This window comes from Salarias fasciatus, chromosome 19 (assembly GCF_902148845.1).
Source record: "Salarias fasciatus chromosome 19, fSalaFa1.1, whole genome shotgun sequence".
NCBI classification, from domain to species: Eukaryota; Metazoa; Chordata; class Actinopteri; order Blenniiformes; family Blenniidae; genus Salarias; species Salarias fasciatus.
Window position 1 is genome coordinate 12,413,473 of NC_043763.1, and position 22,286 is coordinate 12,435,758.

The following is a 22,286-nucleotide window of genomic DNA, read 5'->3' on the forward strand; positions in this document are numbered from 1 at the left end:
TCAGGCCTCCAGCAGCAGTCCTCCTCAGGCCCTCAGCAGCAGCCCTCCTCAGGCCGCTCAGGCCTCCAGCAGCGGCCCTCCTCAGGCCCCCCTCAGGCCCCCAGCAACAGCCCGACTCAGGCCCCCCTCAGGCTCTTCAGGACCCTCAGGCCACCAGCAGCAGATCTCCTCCGGCCCCTCAGGCCCCCAGCAGCAGCCCCCCTCAGGCCCCTAGCAGCAGTCCTCCTCAGGCCCTCCTCAGGGCCCCAGCAACAGCCCTCCTCAGGCCCCCCTCAGGCCCCCAGTAGGAGCCCTCCTCCAGCCCCTCAGGCCCCCAGCAGCAGCCCTCCTCAGGCCCCCAGTAGCAGCACTCCTCCGGCCCCCCTAAGGCCCCCAGTAGCAGCCATCCTCCGGCCCCTCAGGCCTCCAGCAGCAGTCCACCACAGGCCGCCCTCAGGCCCTCAGCAGCAGCCCTCCTCAGGCTCTGTTCAGGCCCCCAGCAGCAGCCCTCCTCTGGCCCCCCTCAGGCCCACAGCAGCAGCCCTCCTCCGGCCCCCCTCAGGCCCATAGCAGCAGCCCTCCTCTGGCCCCCCTCAGGCCCCTCAGGCTTGTAGCAGCAGCCCTCCTCAGGGCCCCCTCAGGCCCCCAGTAGCAGCCCTCCTCAGGCCCCTCAGGCCCCCCTCAGGCCCCCAGCAACAGCCCTACTCAGGCCCCCCTCAGGCCCTCAGCAGCAGCCCTCCTCAGGCCCACCTCAGGCCCCCAGCAGCAGCCCTCCTCAGGCCCCCCTCAGGCCTCCAGCAGCAGTCCTCCTCAGGCCCCCCTCAGGCCCCCAGCGGCAGCCCTCCTCAGGCCCCCCTCAGGCCCCCAGCAGCAGCCCTCCTCAGGCCCCTCAGGCCCCCAGCAACAGCCTTACTCAGGCCCCCCTCAGGCTCCTCAGGCCCCTCAGGCCACCAGCAGCAGCCCTCCTCAGGCCCCCTTCAGGCTCTCAGCAACAGCCCTCCTCAGGCCCCTAGCAGCAGTCCTCCTCAGGCCCTCCTCAGGGCCCCAGCAACAGCCCTCCTCAGGCCCCCCTCAGGCCCCCAGTAGGAGCCCTCCTCCAGCCCCTCAGGCCCCCAGCAGCAGCCCTCCTCAGGCCCCCAGTAGCAGCACTCCTCCGGCCCCCCTAAGGCCCCCAGTAGCAGCCATCCTCCGGCCCCTCAGGCCCCCAGCAGCAGTCCACCACAGGCCGCCCTCAGGCCCTCAGCAGCAGCCCTCCTCAGGCTCTGTTCAGGCCCCCAGCAGCAGCCCTCCTCTGGCCCCCCTCAGGCCCACAGCAGCAGCCCTCCTCCGGCCCCCCTCAGGCCCATAGCAGCAGCCCTCCTCTGGCCCCCCTCAGGCCCCTCAGGCTTGTAGCAGCAGCCCTCCTCAGGGCCCCCTCAGGCCCCCAGTAGCAGCCCTCCTCAGGCCCCTCAGGCCCCCCTCAGGCCCCCAGCAACAGCCCTACTCAGGCCCCCCTCAGGCCCTCAGCAGCAGCCCTCCTCAGGCCCACCTCAGGCCCCCAGCAGCAGCCCTCCTACAGGCCCCCCTCAGGCCTCCAGCAGCAGTCCTCCTCAGGCCCCCCTCAGGCCCCCAGCGGCAGCCCTCCTCAGGCCCCCCTCAGGCCCCCAGCAGCAGCCCTCCTCAGGCCCCTCAGGCCCCCAGCAACAGCCTTACTCAGGCCCCCCTCAGGCTCCTCAGGCCCCTCAGGCCACCAGCAGCAGCCCTCCTCAGGCCCCCTTCAGGCTCTCAGCAACAGCCCTCCTCAGGCCCCCCTCAGGCCCCCAGCAACAGCCCTACTCAGGCCCCCCTCAGGCTCCTCAGGCCCCTCAGGCCACCAGCAGCAGCCCTCCTCCGGCCCCCTTCAGGCTCTCAGCAACAGCCCTCCACAGGCCCCCCTCAGGCCCCCAGCAACAGCCCTCCGCCGACCCCCCTCAGGCCCCCAGCAACAGCCCTCCTCAGGCCCCCCACAGGCCTCCAGCAGCAGCCCTCCTCCAGCCCCTCAGGCCCCCAGCAGCAGCCCCCCTCAGGCCCCCAGCAGCAGTCCTCCTCAGGCCCTCCTCAGGGCCCCAGCAGCAGCCCTCCTCAGGCCCCTCAGGCCTCCAGCAGCAGCCCTCCTCAGGCCCCCCTCAGGCCTCCAGCAGCAGCCCTCCTCCAGCCCCTCAGGCCCCCCGCAGCAACCCCCCTCAGGCCCCCAGCAGCAGCCCTCCTCAGGCCCCCCTCAGGCCCCTCAGGCCTGTAGCAGCAGCCCTCCTCAGGGCCCCCTCAGGCCCCCAGTAGAAGCCCTCCTCAGGCGCCCTCAGGCCCCCAGCAGCAGCCCCCCTCAGGCCCCCAGCAACAGCCCTACTCAGGCCCCCCTCAGGCTCCTCAGGCCCCTCAGGCCACCAGCAGCAGTCCTCCTCAGGCCCCCCTCAGGCCCCCAGCAGCAGCCCTCCTCAGGCCCCCCTCAGGCCCTCAGCAACAGCCCTCCTCAGGCCCCCCTCAGGCCCCCAGTAGGAGCCCTCCTCCAGCCCCTCAGGCCCCCAGCAGCAGTCCTCCTCAGGCCCCCCTCAGGCCCCCAGCAGCAGCCCTCCTCAGGCCCCCCTCAGGCCCCCAGTAGCAGCCCTCCTCAGGGCCCCCTCAGGCCCCCAGTAGCAGCCCTCCTCAGGCCTCTCAGGCCCCCCTCAGGCCCCCAGTAGGGGCCCTCCTCAGGCGCCCTCAGGCCCCCAGCAGCAGCCCCCCTCAGGCCCCCAGCAACAGCCCTACTCAGGCCCCCCTCAGGCTCCTCAGGCCCCTCAGGCCACCAGCAGCAGTCCTCCTCAGGCCCCCCTCAGGCCCCCAGCAGCAGCCCTCCTCAGGCCCCCCTCAGGCCCCCAGCAGCAGCCCTCCTCAGGCCCCTCAGGCCCCCAGTAGCAGCCCTCGTCAGGCCCCCCTCAGGAACCCTCAGCCCCCAGCAGCAGCCCCCCTCTGTATATATTGATTAACGTACTGATATCTTCATTATGAAAACGTAAAAAAAATAAAATAATAATAAAAAAACAAATGTTGAAGAACGTGTCTTTGAAAAGTGCAGTTTGCATGTTCACATGATCGAAAAGGAGTCTGAAGAATCTTTCAAGCCATCACCTTAACTGGAAGGCTTTCAGTTTCTTTTGAAAATTCTACAACTCTGTGTGTGTGTGTGTGTGTGTGTGTGTGTGTGTGTGTGTGTGTGTGTGTGTGTGTGTGTGTGTGTGTGTGTGTGTGTGCGTGTGTGTGTGCGTGTGTGTTCTCGTATTTCTATCCTTGTTGGGGCCAAATGTCCCCACAAGGATAGCAAAACGTGGAACGACGTGCCTTGTGGGGACCTTTTTCCGGTCCTAAGTAGGAGAAACAGTGTTTTCTTGACCATGTTGTTGTTACTGAAAAAAGTAAAAGTGCAAAAACATTTCTTTAGGGTTAGGCTTTGTTGTGGTGTGGGTTAGGGTTAGGGTAAGGGTCAGGGTTAGGGGCTAGACATGAATGGGAGTCAATGGACGGTCCCCACAAGGATAGAAATACGAGACTGTGTGTGTGTGTGTGTGTGTGTGTGTGCGTGTGTGTGTGTGTGTGTGTGTGTGTGTATGTGTGTGTGTGTGTGTGTGTGTGTGTGTGTGTGTGTGTGTGAGTGTGAGTGTGTGTGCGTGTAGATACATGAAATACAAAAACTTATCCGTGCCGTCGGTTCAACCTGCATCGCCAACAACCCAGCTTCACAACCTTGAATCTGGACATAAAAATTGCAACACAAAGCGCTTCACAGATTAAAAGCAACCCCACTCCACCTACTCCACCCACCAATCCGTCTTCCCCAAAACCAAAGATACAGCACAAGAACACAGACCATCCCTCCACCCCCCCTTCCTCCACCATAAACTAATGAAGTGAGTATTAAAATAGAATATAAGGCTGGGCACAGATGAGTTAGAAGAGGAAACACACCCAGGAGCCATCTACATCGAGAGCAGCAGGTCGCCCATGGCAACCAGGGCTCCTGCGCAGGACACCCAGAGGAGACGGGGGAGTGATCCCCAAATCTCCACCAAGAACCCACAGCACAGCAGTCTGGCAGCCACAAGCGATGCAGAGGGCTCCCTCAGAGGAAACACTTGAAAATAACAATAGGTAAAAACATAAAAACTTAAGACTAAAAAAGGCTAAATGAGTCTAAAATATAGAGTAGAGCACAAGCATTATAAAATATTAATAGGATAATGAATAAATACAACATAAATAAGATAATTAAAACAGATGAATAAGTAACAAATGATGCCAAATCAAGACTAAACTAAAAATAAATATCAGTTAAAAGCTAGACCAAAAAGGTGGGTCTTGAGCCTGCTCTTAAAAATGTGAACATTCTCCGCGTCCCTGAGCTTTCGTGGCAAGTCGTTCCAGAGTTTAGGACCATAGAACTCGAGAGCTACCTCACCCTGAGTCTTTAAGTTAACATGAGGTATTTGGAGGAGACGCTTGCCACAGGAGCGCAGGGTCCGTGGAGGCTGATCGGGTAAAAGCAGATCTGAAAGCAAAGAAGGCCCAAGACCATTAAGACACTTAAAACCATTAAGAGAACCTTAAAATCGATCCTGAGAGACACGGGGAGCCAATGCAGCGATTTTAAAACTAGTGCAATGTGGGCCCACTTTCTAGTCCTTGTCAGGACATGAGCTACTGAATTTTGTAAAAGTTGTAAACCTTTAATGCTCTGCTTCGGAAGACCAGAAAGAAGCCATTGCAATAGTCAATATGACTGGTGATAAAAGCATGCATAGCGTCTCCGTGTTGGCCCGAGAGAGAGAGGGCGGACTCTGGCTATGTTTTTTAAGTGATAAAAAACAACTCTGCTGATGAAGATCACACCCAGATTTTTCACTTGCGGTGATGGATTAATAGAAAATTCTTGTAGTTTCGGTGAAATGTGGCACTGGCAACAGGAAAAGGGTGGCACACAGTCTGTCAGCATAGATAAGATGCTCTCAATCAGCATTCTGGAGAATGCAGGCAAGTCACTCATCCTGCTGAGTCAACTTAAGCTTCCTGTGCAGTTCAAGACAACATTTAGCAATGATAATCAAACAGAATATTTCCAACAGGAGGTGTTACTGTCCATCAGGCTTGAAAAGCTTAGATTTTCTCTTCATGGTTCCCCAAATTTGTTTGAGAAGACTTGGAGACCTCTCTTAAATTACATTGAATCATTGACATCCATGCCTGATCGTGATGACTGAGTCCTCCCTTCATTTTGTTTTATTTATTTATTTCGATTAATTAATTTGATTTTTTTTTTAATGTCATTTAGCTATTTTTGTTGTTTTTCTTTTGTTTTTGTATTTGTTGTATATTCTGTGTTGTTTACATTGGGACAATACACGTTCATTGAGAACCTCTCTCCTTTGGGGTGGGGTAGGGGGTGGGTGGATGTTTAAAAATATTGGAAAAAATGATATTCTGAAAGTTCTGTCCGTCACACTGTATCATGTGTTGTATTGAAATTGCTTCCAATAAAGATAGTTAATTAAAAAAAACGAAAGTACTCTGTAATGATCATCCTGCCCCCAGCCAGGGACGGGATCATGTTTTTTTTTTTTTGTTTTTTTTTTGCAAGAATTCCGTAAGACATTCCGTAAGTCACGCCGAATTGTGCCTCATACTTTCCGTTATTAAGCCAAATTGTGTGTTGAAGGAATTCGGCCTGGTTCAATATGGCAAATAATGAGGAATGGACCGTGTTTCACCGCTAAAAGCGGCGTGGCCTGTGTGCTTTTTTGACGCTCAGCTGGAGCGCGGTGTGTTTGCCGGCGTTTATGGAAGCAGTGTGTTAACGTGCCCAGCCCTAAAATAAATAATATATATTCAAAGAAGTAATAAGCTTTTTGGGAAAATGTAAGGAGTAGAAAGTACCAATATTTAGATTCAAAATGCAGGGAGTAAAACTAAAAAGTTGTCAGAAAAATAAATACTTCTAAAAGTAAAAAGTACCTTAATTTTTTACTTAAGTACAGTAACGAAGTATTTGTACTTCGTTACTTGCCATCACTGATGTTGGAGAACACAAAACAATAATAATAAGTTGTTGGGGGAGGCTTTGTATTAGTACTGGAGCGGGTCTAGTGGTTGGATGGGAAGATGAAGACCTGGCAGCGCTGTCAACGGGATTTAAAGGATAAGTTCGGTTTAAACAGTTTTCACGTTGTTTATAGAATGAAGTAGAACAATATACTGACCCCGAATACTTTTCTGATCCAAACAGTGCTTCGGGAGAAATTTAAATCCAAGGTCAAGCTGCAGACATCCGTATACTGTTAGCCAATAGGGCATGTGTGGCGCCGGCTCCCAAAACGGCTTTAATCGTCCAAAAAACTCATTCGTTTCACCAATATTTCCTCATGGTCCAATCACGCTTCTCCTCCACCACAGCCTGGTGTCACAAAATACATGCTGTTGTTGCAGGTTTACAGATCTCTGAAGTGAATACGGTGATGTGGATGTAAACTGAAGTACATTCACCAAGAGACACAATAGGTGGCGCTGTGCACCAAAGTTGTTGCCACCCACTCCAAAGAAGAAGAAGATCTCTGCACTGCAAACATCTTCTATAAACATCTATATGAGTATATTGTTCTACTTCGTTCTATAAACAACATGAAAACTGTTTAAACCGAACTTATCCTTTAATACAGGGGTGTCCAAAGTCGGTCCTGGAGGGCCGCAGCCCTGCATGTTTTCCATGTCTCCCTGCTTCAACACAGCTGATTGCAATGAGGCTCGTTATCTGGCTTTCTGCTGGACTTGGCCATGAATCATCATGACATGACAAACAAACCCACCCATAATATGGCTGAAATCCAAAAATAGGACTTCAATCAAAAAATGTATTTTCAACCAAAAAAAAAAAAAAAAAAAAATTCTATCAAAGAAAAAACGTGTTTATATGCAATTTTTTGGGGTATCCAAATCTTTTTTTGGGTTTGAACAAGTTTCTTCTTTGATTGAAAATGTTTTTTGTTTTTTTTTGATTGAAGTGAAGTTTTTTCTGATTGAAACATGTTTTGCGATTGGAGCAACTTTTTTTTTGATTGAAAAATAAAGACACAAATTTACCTCCATACTCCAGGCCCTGCTGGACAGCGGTCGCGGTGCATCCACCCTGGCAGTGTTAGCATCGGCCATCGCAGCGGGCCACAGCAGTTTCGGCCGCTTCTCTGCACGCAGCCACCCACTTGTGAAGCGGTTTCTGCGCGGGGCGTGTGTCCCCCCCCCCCCCCCAGGCATGTGGTCTCTCCGTGGGACCTCCACGTGGTGTTGGAGGGTCATAAGGGACCTCCTTTCGAGCCTTTGGAGCAGGCGGAGGACCGCTTACTCTCCTCTAAGGGACCCCACCTTGAGCCTTTGGCTTTCGCACTACGGACCAGCTGTTTGTGAGGTTTGGGGCCAGGGGGCGTGGAGCCCACTCAGCGTCTCGCCCACTGGGTCGGGGGGCGCTATTGCAGCTGCCTACAGGGCATGGAATCTCTTGCAATGATTCGTGTTCATTCCACACAGAGTATGGCTGCCTCTGCGGCCCTGTGCAGAGGGGTCACAGTGAGTGACATCTGCCAGGATGCCTCCTGGGCCTCTGCATCCACTTTTGTGCGTTCATATCTGATAGATATGTGCACAGACTCTGTGGCCATGTCGGTTTTCAGCGAGAACACGAGTTCTGTCGCTTGACCGTGTTAGTCCCTGTGGCCTGGCTGCGGTGTCCCGAGTGGGGTCGCGGACCATGGTTTTTCCCGCCTGCCGTTCTGGCTCTGCTGCGGCTGGCAGATGTTGTGACCATGTCGGTGCTTAGCAGGAACAGGAGTTCTGCCGCTTACTGTGTTGACGGATCCAACAACTTCAGAGCTTTCCCTGGATTGACACATTGATAAATGTCCCACACGGAAAAAAGGACTTTCTTGCGGCCATCAGAATGAATCAGGAAATAGCTGTGAGCACAACACAGGCAGGCTGTCACATCTGAAGATCTTATGGACTTGTGAGCGATTCATCAATATCCCCACTGGTTGAAAAGAAAACATTTCTGAAACCAGTCAAACAGTAATGTTTATCGTCAAGATAGTGCAGCACATCAGAGTCACAGACACCAACCAGGATCCTGCACAACACTTTCAATGATTCTCTTAAAGCAGCCGATGGAGGGCAACATCTGTAAACACCACAACACTTTTTACCTCCATCTGTGAAACTCTGATACACACTGTGGTGAAGTGGTTAGCACCCTCACCTCACTGAGGTTATCTAGGTTTTGAATCCAGGCTTGCGCATGATTCTGTGTGCAGGAGGATCTTTTTTGGGGTTACTTGCTTCCTGCACGATCCAAAAAGTGTTTGGAGGCTAATTGATGACTGAAAAAAAAAAGAAGTTCCTCTTGGGTGTGAGTGTGTGTGATATGTCTGTCTCTGTGTTTGTCCTGAGATGGACTGTTGACCTGTGCAGGGTAAACCCTGCTTCTGGCCACCCAGCCCCAAACATTACACACTCACTCACATATTCACCTGAGGCAGACATTTCCAATTGGAACGACACCACAACACACTTGAAAATAAATTCAATTCAATTCAATTCAATTCAGCTTTATTTATAGCATCAATTGCAACACAGTCACTTCTAAGCTGCTTTTACAGAGAAAACCCAACAGATCCTCGAGCAAGCATAATTAAGTGACTGTGGAAATGAAAATCTCCCTTTAGAAAGGAAGAAACCTGCAGAACCAGGCTCAGAGGTGGCGGCTTTCTGCTATTGCTGTTGGGGTGAGGGGATAGAAAGAGAGAAAAGGAGAGAACAGACAGACTGATTTTCTGAATCAGCTCAGCATTGCTGCGCTTGATGCATATGGATCAATGCAGGATCAATTAAAAACCTATAAAGCCATAAAAACCTGGTGTAAAATATCCCCAAGTATTTGCAGTCTGAGTTTAGTGCAATAGGATGCCACATTTTACTAAGGAAAATTAACTTTTTCAAACAAAAAGAGGTTTAATGTTGGTAAGATAAGAAAATGAATTATTTTAATTGAAATGTGTAACAAACAATTTATGAACTTATTGTGTTGTACCTCACAGCCTATCTTCAGTACCTGCAGGGCCCACCAGTGGGCCACTAAGCCACACTTATGAAATAAGGAGGTGTGTGTGTGTGTGTGTGTGTGTGTGTGTGTGTGTGTGTGTGTGTGTGTGTGTGCGCAGTGTTTCCCCTACCATTACAGGACTGTCTCAGAAAATTAGAATATTGTGATAAAGTTCTTTATTTTCTGAAATGCAATTAAAAAAACAAAAATGTCATACATTCTGGATTCATTACAAATCAACTGAGATATTTCAAGCCTTTTATTATTTTAATATCGCTGATTATGGCTTACAGTTTAAGAAAACTCAAAAATCCTATCTCAAAATATTAGAATATTTCCTCAGATCAAGTAAAAAAACAAAATTATAACAGCAAAACAAAATCAAACATTTGAAAATGTCCATTAATGCACTCAGTACTTGGTTGGGAATCCTTTTGCACGAATTACTGCATCAATGCGGCGTGGCATGGAGGCAATCAGCCTGTGGCTTTGCTGAGGTGTTATGGATGCCCAGGATGCTTCAATAGCGGCCTTTAGGTCATTTGCATTGTTGGGTCTGGTGTCTTTCAGCTTCTTCTTGACAATACCCCACAAATTCTCAATGGGGTTCAGGTCAGGGGAATTGGCAGGCCAATCGCGGACAGTAATGCCATGGTCAGTACACCAGTTACTGGTGGTTTTGGCACTGTGGGCAGGTGCCAGATCATGCTGGAAAATGAAATCATCATCTCCATAGAGCTTTTCAGCAGAAGGAAGCATGTAGTGCTCTAAAATCTCTTGGTACACAGCTGCATTTACTCTGGACTTGATGAAACGCAGTGGACCAACACCAGCAGCTGACATGGCTCCCCAAACCATCGCTGACTGTGGGAACTTCACACTGGATTTCAAGCAACTTGGATTTTGCTCCTCTCCAGCCTTTCTCCAGACTCTGGCGCCTTGACTTCCAAATGAAATACAAAACTTGCTTTCGTCTGAAAAGAGGACTTTGGACCACTCTTCAACTGTCCAGTGCTTCTTTTCCACAGCCCAAGTCAGACGCTTTTTCCGTTGTCTTGAGTTCAGAAGTGGCTTGACCATGGGAATACGGCTATTGTAGCCCATTTCCCGGACACGTCTGTGAACAGTGGCTTTTGATACCTGGACTCCAGCTTCAGTCCACTGTCTTTGAAGCTCCCCCAAATTCTGGAAGCGGCTCTTCTTCACAATGCTGTTAAGCCTGCGGTCATCTCTCTTGGTTGTGCAGCGTTTCCTGCCACATTTCTCCCTTCCAACAGACTTTTTGTGAATGTGCTTTGAAACTGCACTCTGTGAACAGGCTGCTCTTTGAGAAATTTCTTTTTGTGTCTTACCCTCCTGATGGAGGGTGTCAATGATGGTCCTCTGGACAGCAGTCAGATCAGCAGTCTTCCCCATACTTGTGATTTAGTTTACTGAACCAAGCTGAGTGTTTTTCAAGGCTCAGGAAACACTTGCAGGTGTTTCGAGTTATTTAGACGATTCAAGTGATTAGTTAAATAGCCTACTAGTATACTTTTTCATGATATTCTAATATTTTGAGATAGGATTTGTGAGTTTTCTTAAACTGTAAGCCATAATCAGCAATATTAAAATAATAAAAGGCTTGAAATATTTCAGTTGATTTGTAATGAATCCAGAATGTATGATATTTTTGTTTTTTTAATTGCATTTCAGAAAATAAAGAACTTTATCACAATATTCTAATTTTCTGAGACAGTCCTGTATATTAGGGGGGCGCCCCCCCCCCCCCCCCCCCAGAAGGTCAAGTTAAATTTAAATAATTGTTACTTTTTCACACGCAAACTTTAGCTTCCCTGCATAAAGGCCGCTCCACATGCTGTCCTTACACGAGACGCGCCACTGCAAACTAGTGTTTGTGCCCCGGGTAGGAGAGCCTCACTGCGCTCCAGCTGAGCGTAAAAAAAACAAAAAAAAACACATGCGCTTTTAGCGGTGAAACACGGTCCATTCCTCATTATTTGCCATATTGAACTCGGCCGAATTATCAGAAAAATCACGAGGAAAATGCTGGTATGACGCACAAACTGAAATAACAAGCGCAAATATGACGAAAATGAAAGTGAAACTTAAATCGCGAGTTTTGTCGGTTCTACTTCGTAAGTGCTTAGCCCGCCTACGGGCTTCGCTAGTGGCACACCTCCAATCTCTGTCCAGTCCACTGAGACTATACAAAGCTCGACGCACCAATCCCCCGCACGCGATGGCGCAGCGCCACGCCCCACACCGAGGGTACATAACCTCGGATGGCGCTAAGCAAACCCTTCTTCTTTCTCAGCATCTCCATGAGACTTAGAAGCCTCTATTCTCCGGATCAAGATTCAACTAGGATGGATTCGCCGGCCCGGGACCAGTCGCCATCGGGCATCGGGCCGTTCTTCTGCCGCTCTTGCGGCATTCCGCTCATCGTGCAGGACTGTCACGAGCTCTGCTTCCTCTGCCTTGGCTGGCAGCATCACCGCCAGCGGACCTCCTGCCCGGCCTGCCTCGCACTGCCGCTCGAAGAGAGCCAGCGGCGAGCAGCCTTTATGGGCGCAACTTCCCCTGCTCCTGCCGCCCACGACTGGGCCGAGATCCGCGGCAGCAGCAGCAGCAGCAGCGTGTCTGTGTCACGGAGTTCGACTCGGTTCGACTCCGCCTCCACCGCATCCCGTCTCCCCCGCGAGCCTGTGGAGCACCTCGCGGGGCTCTTCACTTCAGCCGCCGAGCGCACCGGCCTCGCGCTGCCGCCGCAGCCTCCGGAGCCGGTGCAGCGTGATTTTGCACTTGGGCTGGCAACCCGGTCACGGGCTCGGTCCCGGACTGCGGTCCTATGTCCCGCCGTGCCGTCGTTTCAAGCTCACGTGCAGCGGGACTGGGGTACGCCACTTGCCGCCAAGGGTACGGTGAAGGGCTACCGAGAGTATTCTTGTGTGGAGGGCTGGCCACCGGTCTCCGGAGTGCCTGCCATTGAGGACTCCGTTCGGCTGTGCCTCCTCCCCCGATCCTCCGCCTGGCCCGGCGGAAAGCCCGTGCTGCCGTCGGAAAGGGACAGGCGCATGGCGAGCTTCCTGGATCGTGGCTACGCTAGCGGCAACCTGACGTTCACCCTAGCCAATAACATGACCTTCCTCCTGGGCTCTGTGGACAAGATCTGCCACGAGAAGTCCCAGCTTTCCCCCGAAGACATCGTGGAAGTAATACGGCCGAAGTCCTGATGCGCATGTGCAGAGCCATCGCCGTCAGTGGAGGCCGCGTCATGGCCAACGCACAGCTCGCCATGAGGCACCTGTGGCTTGGTCTGTCTTCTTTATCTGAGCGGGACCAGCGGGGCGTCCTGGGACTCCCCCTGTCCACCTCTTCTCTTTCTGGGCCCGATATACAGGTGATCATCGAGCGCCTGGAGGCAGCAGCACAAGGCTCGCAGCAGCTCGCCCCGCACCTGCAGCCCCGCCGTGAGCCGCTGCCGCAGCGCCGCCGCTCCTTGGAGCACCTCGGCACCTGGACAGACCGGACCGTCTTTCCGCCGATCCTCCCGGGGCGCCGATCAGCCCAGACGGTCCCGCGCTCCCGAGACACGGAGCGCCCCATCCGCTCGACCCGCACCTGCCAGCAAACATGCAAATAAAGGCCGTCAGGCCCGTTACATCTTCCAAAGAGCAGCAGTCCCTCCTCTCCCCCGTGTTAGCATGATCGAAAAGTGCAAAACCCGGCTGGGCCCTTCTCCCTCCCTCCTCCCGCTCCGCGATAAGGCGGCTGAGGATGGTGAGCGGAATGCGCACGGAACCGCCTCTTCACCGGCGCTTTCTTTGCGCTCTGGCCGCAATGCGGCTGTGGACGCGGGGCATAGCAGCGCGCTGGAGCCGCTTGCTTTCCCGCTGTGTGCGTCACGCAAGCGGTGCGCTGCTGATGTCTTTTCAGCGCCCCGCAAACGCTTCAGGCTGCACTCTCCACCGGCTTCGGCTCGAGTGAGCATTTCGAAGCGTCAGAGCGACGGCTCCGGCCCGGCCCGGATCCCCGCCGTGGGGTATCCCGGCCCCGGCCGCACCCATAGCGCTCTCAGCAGCGTTTGTCCGCCGACCTCCGCTCGTGTTAGCATGACGAGGCGTCAGAGCGGCGGTGCCGTTACGCCCCGGGCTGCCGACATGCAGCGCCCCAGCCCCAGCGCCACTCATGCCGCTCCCAGCGGAGTTTCTCCGCCGAGCGGCGGACTCACGCCGGCCCGGGTGTCCGCCGTAAAGTGCCCCGATCCCGGCCTTATTGGTGTTGCTCCCGGCAGCGCTCCCTCGGCTTCCCCGTGTGTTGTCACAGCGGAGCCTCGGAGCAGCGGAGCTCTGCCGTCCCGGGCTCCCGCTATTGAGCGTCCCGGCTCCGGCTTCAGCACCGAGGACAGCGACCCGGAAAACTCCGGGATCGCGCTGCCTCTGCTCGGGTTGTCCCCAGCAAAGTGCCGGTCCGCGGCCGCCTGGCGGCCGCCCGCTCTCATTCAGGGGACGCCTGCTCCAAAGCCCTTTCGCCGGGGGCCCCCCGTCTCCCGAGGCCGGGAGGACGGGTGGGCCATCCCCGCTGGCCGTGGTACAGCCACTCACGCTCCGGTTTCACACGTGGCGTGTTATGTTGGGACCGCTTTCTCCCTGGCTGTCCAGGACGCTGAGAAATGGTTATTCCCTCCAGTTCGCCTGTCGTCCGCCTCTCTTCAACGGCATCCTTCGTACGCGGCTCGCATGCCCTGCGGGGACGGCCGCTCTCGAGGCAGAAGTAGCCTCACTCCTCCGCCGGGGTGCGGTCACGGAGCTGAGCGCGACAGAGGCGCACTCGGGTTTTTATTCCCCCTACTTCTTGGTCCCCAAGAAAAGCGGGGGTGTAAGACCCATTCTGGACCTGAGGGTCCTCAACACTCACATAGCCACCAGGAGGTTCCACATGCTGACGGTCAAACACCTCCTGGAGAGCATTCGACCTGGGGACTGGATGACTTCGATCGACCTGACGGACGCCTATTTCCACATCCCCATTCTCAGAAGGCACAGAGCCTTCCTCCGCTTTGCCGTGGGGACCAGGTATTTTCAATACAACCGGCTCCCCTTCGGCTACTCTCTCGCCCCTCGCACCTTTACCAAGTGTGTCGAAGCAGCGTTGGAGCCCCTCCGTCGTCATGGTCTGAGGATCCTCACTTACATCGACGACTGGCTCATACTGGCGTCCTCTCATCAGGAGGCTGTGCTGCACACGACCCAGGTCCTGCACCACATCGAGCTCCTGGGGTTGATGGTGAACCGACACAAGAGCGCGCTCACCCCAGCTCAGAGCATGGCTTATCTGGGGTTGGAGCTGGACTCGCTCTCTATGACTGCCCGCCTCTCCGAGGAGAGACGGACCTCCCTTCTCTCGACCCTGAGGTCTGCAGTGACCACACCCCTGGTCGGGGTTCGTCTGATCAGGACCGTCCTGGGTTTAATGGCCGCGGCCCACCCAGTGGTCCGGCTGGGCCTTCTACACATGCGCAGGCTGCAACGGTGGTTTGCATGCCTCCGCTGCGTGGGGAAGTGGGACGGATGCAAACGGTTCCCGATCCCGCCCCAAGCACGCCAGGATCTCCTTTATTGGATGGATCCTGCTCTCCTAATGCAAGGAGTTCCCCTGGGCTGCGTGTTGCATCACGTCGAAGTGTTCACCGATGCGTCTCTCGCGGGATGGGGAGGCACCCTAGACCACCACGCGGTGGGCGGTGCTTGGGATTTGACTCCCACTCACATCAATGTGCTGGAAATGACGGCGGTGCAGAGGGTCCTGCTCCATTTCCAAGCCAGGCTGAAGGACAGCCATGTGCTCATCAGGACGGACAACACTACGGTGGTCGCGTACCTGAACAGGCAGGGGGGGACCTGGTCTCCCCCTCTTCATCGCATAGCGGCGGAGATCCTCCGGTGGGCGGACCGGCACCTCGCGTCTCTCAGAGCGCGTCACGTGCCCGGAGTCCTCAACGTCGGTGCAGACAGAATGTCCCGGGGAGGCCCACTCCACGACGAGTGGGGCCTGTCCCCGTGGGTCGCAGCCCGACTCTGGTGCAGGTTCGGATGCCCAGTGGCAGACCTTTTCGCCAGTGCAGAGAACGCACAGTGCCCACTCTGGTTCTCGCTCAGGTTGTCAGACGCCCCCCCTCTAGGGGTAGACGCCTTCGCACACAGGAGCTGGCCGTCGGGCATCCTGTACGCGTTCCCTCCAGTCCACCTCTTGACCCCGCTGCTGCGCAGGGTGAGGTTGCACAATCTTCACGTGATCATGGTGGCTCCGGACACCCCGAGTGCGCGGTGGTTCCCGGACCTGGTTCAGTTGGCAGTCGGGGACCCGTGGCCGATTCCCGACGGGCCCGACGCACTGCAGCAGGCAGGAGGCACCCTTCGGTCCCGCCCCTTCCTGGGCGGGAGGCTCCTGGCTTGGAGGCTGAGCGGGTGAGGCTGGTGGAACTAGACCTCCCCCCAGCGGTGGTGTCAACCATCCAGAGTGCCAGGGCCCCCTCTACTGTCAAGGCCTACAGGTCTCGGTGGAAGCTCTTCACGTCGTGGTGCTCGGAGAGGGGCTTGGACCCGGTCTCCTGCACCATTGGTGGAGTTTTGGAGTTCCTCCAGGCCCTGCTGGACAGCGGTCGCGCTGCATCCACCCTGGCGGTGTTTGCATCGGCCATCACAGCGGGCCACGGCGGTTTCGGCCGCTTTTCTGCACGCAGCCACCCGCTTGTGAAGCGGTTTCTGCGCGGGGCGTGTCGGTTGCGACCACCCCCCAGGCATGTGGTCTCTCCATGGGACCTCCATGTGGTGTTGGAGGGCCTTAAGGGACCTCCTTTCGAGCCTTTGGAGCAGGCGGAGGACCGCTTTCTCTCCTTTAAGGCCGCCATCTTGTTGGCGCTAGCATCCGCCAAGAGAGTTGGGGATCTCTGCGCATTGTCAGTCCACCCATCCTGCATGGTGTTCAGCCAGGATGGGGGACTCGTGCACCTCTGGCCTAACCCGGCCTTTCATCCCAAGGTGATCACTTCGGACTTCCGGTCGCGAGTGATCCGGATCAGGACGTTTGACTCCATGCCTGGTTCGTCTGGGGACGACCCACGCCTGCGGTCACTGTGCCCGGTCAGGGCTCTGCGTCTTTATGTCCAGCGCACAGCTGGCTTTCGCACCACGGACCAGCTGTTTGTGAGGTTTGGAGCCCGGGGGCGTGGTTCCCCGCTGACCTCTCAGCGTCTCGCCCACTGGGTGGGGGGCGCTATTGCAGCTGCCTACGAGGCACAGAATCTCTCACCACCAGCAGTGTTTCGTGCTCATTCCACACGACGTGTGGCTGCCTCTGCGGCCCTGTGCAGAGGGGTCACGGTGAGTGATATCTGCCAGGCTGCCTCCTGGGCCTCTGCGTCCACCTTCGTGCGCTCGTATCTGTTGGATATGTGCACTGACTCTGTGGCCATGTCGGTTTTCGGCGAGAACAGGAGTTCGGTCGTCTAACCGTTTCGGTCCTTCTGGCCTGGCTGCCGCGTCCCGGGTGGGCTCGCGGACCAGGGGTTCCCCGCCTGCCGCTCGGCTCTGCCGCGGTCTGCCGATGTTGTTTACGGTGTTGCAGGGGCAGGAGTTCTGCCGCTTGCTGTTTTTGGGTTCGCTGCCGCTCCCTGTGCGTGGAACGCGGGCCAGGGGTCCCCCCTTCACCGCCTGCCGCTGTGGTTTCCCGGCCGGCGTGTGTGTGTGTCGCTGTGGCGATGCTTTGTACGTCGTGGGCCGCACTATGTCGCTAGGTGCCCGCCTCGTCCTTCGGGAGTTCTACGGCCGTTCTGGACATACGGTTTGTTTACTTCCGTCTTACGCACCAATCCCGTCAGCAGGCCAGCTGGGAGTACATTCATCGACCTATGGCCTTCGCCTTGGTGAGTACCACTAGCGAAGCCCGTAGGCGGGCTAAGCACTTACGAAGTAGAATAAGTAGTTACTGGATGTAACTCCAGTTCTACGAGTAAGTGCGTGCCCGCCTACCTGCTGGCCCAGCTGTCTGCTTCCCTTGTTTTTGCTACGTCAGAAGAAGGGTTTGCTTAGCGCCATCCGAGGTTATGTACCCTCGGTGTGGGGCGTGGCGCTGCGCCATCGCGTGCGGGGGATTGGTGCGTCGAGCTTTGTATAGTCTCAGTGGATTGGACAGAGATTGGAGGTGTGCCACTAGCGAAGCCCGTAGGCGGGCACGCACTTACTCGTAGAACTGGAGTTACATCCAGTAACTACTAATGCAGCGTTTCGGCCAGTTGGGCGTTTTTCAGGCGCTGAAAACACGCAAAATAAAGTACATTTCCCTTCAACACACGATCTGGCTTAATAAAGGTCAGTATGAGGCACAATTCGGCCTGACTGAATTTAGGCTCTCTCGGAGATAGAATGGAGTTTGAGGTAGTGAGCGCTAATAAGAAACTTATTTTTCAAACCATTTTTCATCTGCTCTGCTATTGGTGTGTGTGTTTGTGTGTGTGTGTGTGTGTGTGTGTGTGTGTGTGTGTGTGTGTGTGTGTGTGTGTGTGTGTGTGTGTGTGTGTGTGTTGGGGGGCAATATTGGTAAAGACTTGGTATTTTAAGCCATTATAAATCATATTTGATCAATTGTAAAATTATTTTTGTAAAACACACACATTTTGAATGGAATCAGCAGACTTCAAATGAGCCATTTTAATCGTGATTAACTCAAGGATTGGGGTGCAATTAATTGTTGGCCAGCTCTAATTAGAAATGAAAAAAGAATAACATATTATGACTCAAACCCCCACCCCCCACCCACCCCCCCACCCGCAAGGGGCCAATCCCAGGGGAAACACTGGTGTGTGTGTGTTATACTACACTTACATTTTAATGATTTTAAGACTAACTTAGGTCAAGAGGGGTAATTGTGGAAATTTACAACTTCGATTCCTACTCTACTGTCTTCTGACCTATTTAATATTATGGAGAAATGCAGTTTGTAACTCATAATCTTGCTCTCCTAATCAGACGTACGCCAATGTTCATGCAAGGAATCTTTGAGTATCTTTGTGCAGAAAGACAACTCTTTATCAGGCACGGAGCGGCTGTGCTGGGACAACAGGAGGAACACCGTATCCACATCAGTGTGAGAGAAGCAGATGCCCAACCAGCCCAAACCAGCTCCAGTGGTGTGTGACACAAAAGAATGAAAATATCACCCCGCCTGTGTGTGGAAGACTTCATAAATACACACACATTAGATTAGACATCGCCTTTTGCTCTGACTCTGTCAGTGAGGGCTGCTCGCGGACAGACTAGGGACACAGAGGACCAGAATTCTGTCTGGAGGCTCCGCACAAATAAATTGTGATCAGCGTTGGAAATGTGCGTTGGAAATCTGCATCTTTATTTCTGCACTGTATTTGGGATCCAAGAAAGAATCTGGAAGGTATGAGGAGCAATCGGAGGGGAGCCCAGCCCGGCACCGGAGGGAGGAAAACTCCGTCCTCGACAACATGCCTTACACTTTAACATGATAATTAGTCAAGGTTAACTCACACCCTGCCGGAAGCACTGCCTACTGAAAATGAATTTGTGATTTCTGTTTCTGACTTCTGCCTCAGGTGCTGACAGAGTTCCTCCGAAGGTTGATGGACAACGCAAAATCCTCCAGAAAGAAGCTCCTCCTCCTCTTTGTGTTTTCCCTCGTCCTCGTAGCCATCTTCAGCGTTCAATTCTGCGTTCAATTCTCCGACTTCTCCATGCAAAACTACATCCCCAGACATGAGTGGCCCACTGTCACCTGCCCCTTCCTGGTCTCCCAGCAGACCATCACTCCCATTGACGACACCAGGCATCTGCTGGTTTCTGGCTACATGGATCAGAGAGTGAAAGGTCTGGACGTTCGAATCATCAGCATATTCAACAAAAACACCACTCATCCGATGCACTGCCTCTTCTGCTGCGCCGGCTCATTAAGTACATCGACTCCAGCGTCCATTCTCCCGCATCCAGAAGATTTTGGATTTGCCTACGTCACAACAGATGTCATGTGTCACATTCCCCAAGACTGCAATGCCACTCATGTCACAGTTTTGACCGAGCCATTCACGCAGAACCCGACCAAGCCGTCGAACCACACGTGGCTTCCTTTAAGGAATCGGAATAAGCACTTATCAGACCAAGAAAAGCTGAAGTTTAACTTCACTGTTTGTATCTCCAGCCTTTTCGGTGACTATGACAATGTGCTTCAGTTTGTCCAGACCCTCGAGATGTACAGGTCAGCAACTCTACACACCACCGTGTTCATTTCTTTCTTGATGATGTCCAAAAGAAAGGGAAAAAACTCAGAGAATAGTGAAAGAGGAATAGAAAGGACAGAGAAAAAGAGAAACCAGTGAGCAAACAAGTTGGTATCAGACAGCGAGCTAATCTACTCGCTGCAGACTCGAAGAGGGGCCGGAGAGTCAAATGAGGAACTTCCAGTTCCACTTTCAGAGATCTGACAGGACAGTACGCAGAGAGAGAACAGAGAGGATAGAGCACCAACTGCAGGAGATATTAAAGTTGGTCAAGTGGGCTTTGTGTGTTCAAAATGAGATAATGAGAAAACACATGTAGTATTTTCTAATTTACAGGAGAGAGACAGAATGACGGTGACATTTAATGGTGGTTTCACCAAAAATTCCACAACATATGAACATCGTTCCTGTCACAACAATCAGTTCAGCAGACCTATGAAGCTGTTATTCAAATACTCTGACAAGGAATTACAACAATCTAGTCTAGAAGTAACAAATGCTTGGATTGATTTTTCACTGTCATTCGAGTCGACGTGTTCCTGATTTTAGGAACATGACAGGTGAAAAAAATGGGATTCTGCAGACTTTTTAAATGTGGGAGTCGAAGGACGAGTCCTGGTGAAAAGTAACTCCCCGGTTGCTCATAGTGGTGGAAGAAAAACTAATTCTATTCCTTGTTACTAAATGTTTAGCAAATTGGCCACTAAACTGAAGCGAATAAGAACTTCTGTTTTATGTGAGTTGGGGATTCATATGAGGTTGTTCATTCAATAATATGTAAAACTAACACAAGCAGTCAGGAGAGATATTCAGTGTTTCTTTGCATGTTTGTGTGTTTCCTGTTTAAACTGTTCTCCATTGTACTGTGATATTCATGGGATGAGCAGCAGAGCTCGTATGTGGGCTGCTTCCATAGAAATGGTGCCAAATCTTTTCACCATTGTCAAACAGCTTATTCTGCTATTGACTTTCTCTTGGCGTTGTTTGGATTGAAGCAAGACGTATTAGAGAGTTAACCATTTATTATTTTAACAGACAGATTTTACAATCTGTCTGTTAAAATAATAAATGGTTAAATCTCATTTGTAGCTTCAGTTGTTTTGAGATAAATTGCTTTAAATGGCTGGAGCAAGTTTAACGTTGTTTTGTATTTCAGATGAGTAAAGGTAACGTTTGCCTCACTGTGTCTCAGGTTGCTGGGAGTAGACAGAGTGGTCATCTATAAAACCAGCTGCAGCCGAAACTTTGACCGCGCGCTGCAGATTTACAGCCAGGAGGGCTTTTTGGAAGTTGTCCCCTGGCCCATCGACAAGTATCTGAATCCGTCCCCCGGGTGGCTTTTCTCCAGATCTGGAGGGGACGTACACTACTTTGGCCAGATGACGACTCTAAACGAGTGCATTTATAGAAATATGGAGCGCTCTCGCTACGTCCTGCTAAACGACATGGATGAAATCATAATGCCGTACCAGCATAACAACCTCATGTCTCTGATGGACGCTCTCCAAACGCAGCATCCAGAGGTAGGGAACTCCTGGCGTTTACTGAAAAGACAAAACACATGACTGTCCAAATGTTTCCATCACACTCACAATATTTAAAAGAATGTTTTGCATTCTGTATTCGTATCAGCAGACCGGGGTCTTCCTCATCGAGAACCAAATCTTTTCCAAGACAATATTTGAGCCAAGCCGGAGGTTTCACCTGCCTCAGTGGGAAGGGGTTCCAGGAGTGAACATCCTGGAGCACATTCACAAGGAGAAACCGAACGGAAAAGTTTCCTATCTGTACAAAATTATCATTCAGCCAAGGTAAGCTGAATCAGGCGCTCTGAAGAGCTCCTCACTCTTCACATTCAGTATAATGCATTCACACTTTGGCTGAATCTGTCATCCACTGGGCTACATGCTTGTGTTTTCGCTCCTGATTCCTGTCTTTTGAGCCGTTCCATGTTGAGCTTGCATGTTCTCCCTGTGTCTGTCTGTGAGTCTGAAACCTGCATCTGAACTGCTCGTTGCGTATCTCTGGCATCTGGAATATACTGCATGGCCTTTCTCCTCTGACTCCGGGTTACCAAGCTCCCACAATTTTCATATTAAAACATAATCAAGTCAAGTATCTCCGATGTTTGCAGTTCTGTTTTTTTTCTTGTGTTTCAGTACAGTTGATTTTGATGAATTGATTTTGAAGATAAATTTCACTTCATAAGTTTTTCGTTCATCAACACCAATTTAAAAAAAAATACTGCTTTGAACTCACCATTATCTCTGTGTATTTCAGGATGGTGGAGCAGACTTCAGTGCACAGAGTCATCAAGGCTTTCAGCAGCAAAGTCTTGGTTCCACTCGACGTTTGTGGGATCATTCACGTCCGTGACTCTTTTCGGGGACCAGACTACAAGAACTTTCAGATGGACAAGCGCCTGTGGGACTTCCAGGAACTGCTGATTCCCCGTGTCGATGAGGTGTTGAAGAAAGTGGGTCTGCTGAATGAGACGGGTAGAGCTGAGGAGTGAGATCTGCACCAGGATGGACACGACAACAAGTTGAGCCAGACAAACATTCTGTCCTCTGCAGTGTCCAAGGAGTGTTGGACATCTGTCGCTGTCTTATTTAATGGTATCACCCCCAAATTCCACATGTTGCGTGTCCGGTCCGCTCCGCTCCGTGTTCTCAAAACCCACAGCGCAAACATTGCCCTGGATTGCTCCGCTGCCCCTCTGTTCCGCCCAGCCGGAGAAGCAGAGAAGCGCATGCGCGAGGAGCACATTCAGGCCATTCAGAATAAAATGCATACATGGTCCTGAATATGTATTTTGTAGAAAACACGAAATTTGTGGACAATAGCCTACAAATAGGCCATGCAGCTGTGTAAACGTTC

At 52.8% G+C, this 22,286-nt stretch overlaps 1 protein-coding gene across 1 annotated transcript; it reads left to right on the forward strand.

Moving 5' to 3' along the window:
- Positions 1 to 17,529: 17,529 nt before the first annotated feature.
- Positions 17,530 to 21,921, forward strand: LOC115407133 (uncharacterized). Its single transcript, XM_030117491.1, has 5 exons — positions 17,530 to 17,541; positions 18,729 to 19,384; positions 20,599 to 20,929; positions 21,042 to 21,217; positions 21,687 to 21,921. The coding sequence occupies exons 1-5, from the start codon at positions 17,530 to 17,532 to the stop codon at positions 21,919 to 21,921; spliced, it is 1,410 nt and encodes a 469-aa protein (XP_029973351.1).
- Positions 21,922 to 22,286: the final 365 nt, after the last annotated feature.

Bases quoted from the DNA above. Each gene is read 5' to 3' on its own strand.
- LOC115407133 (XM_030117491.1), top strand. The intron at 19,385-20,598 runs GTCAGCAACTCT...ACTGTGTCTCAG, and splicing joins CAGACCCTCGAGATGTACAG to GTTGCTGGGAGTAGACAGAG. The intron at 20,930-21,041 runs GTAGGGAACTCC...TCGTATCAGCAG, and splicing joins TCCAAACGCAGCATCCAGAG to ACCGGGGTCTTCCTCATCGA.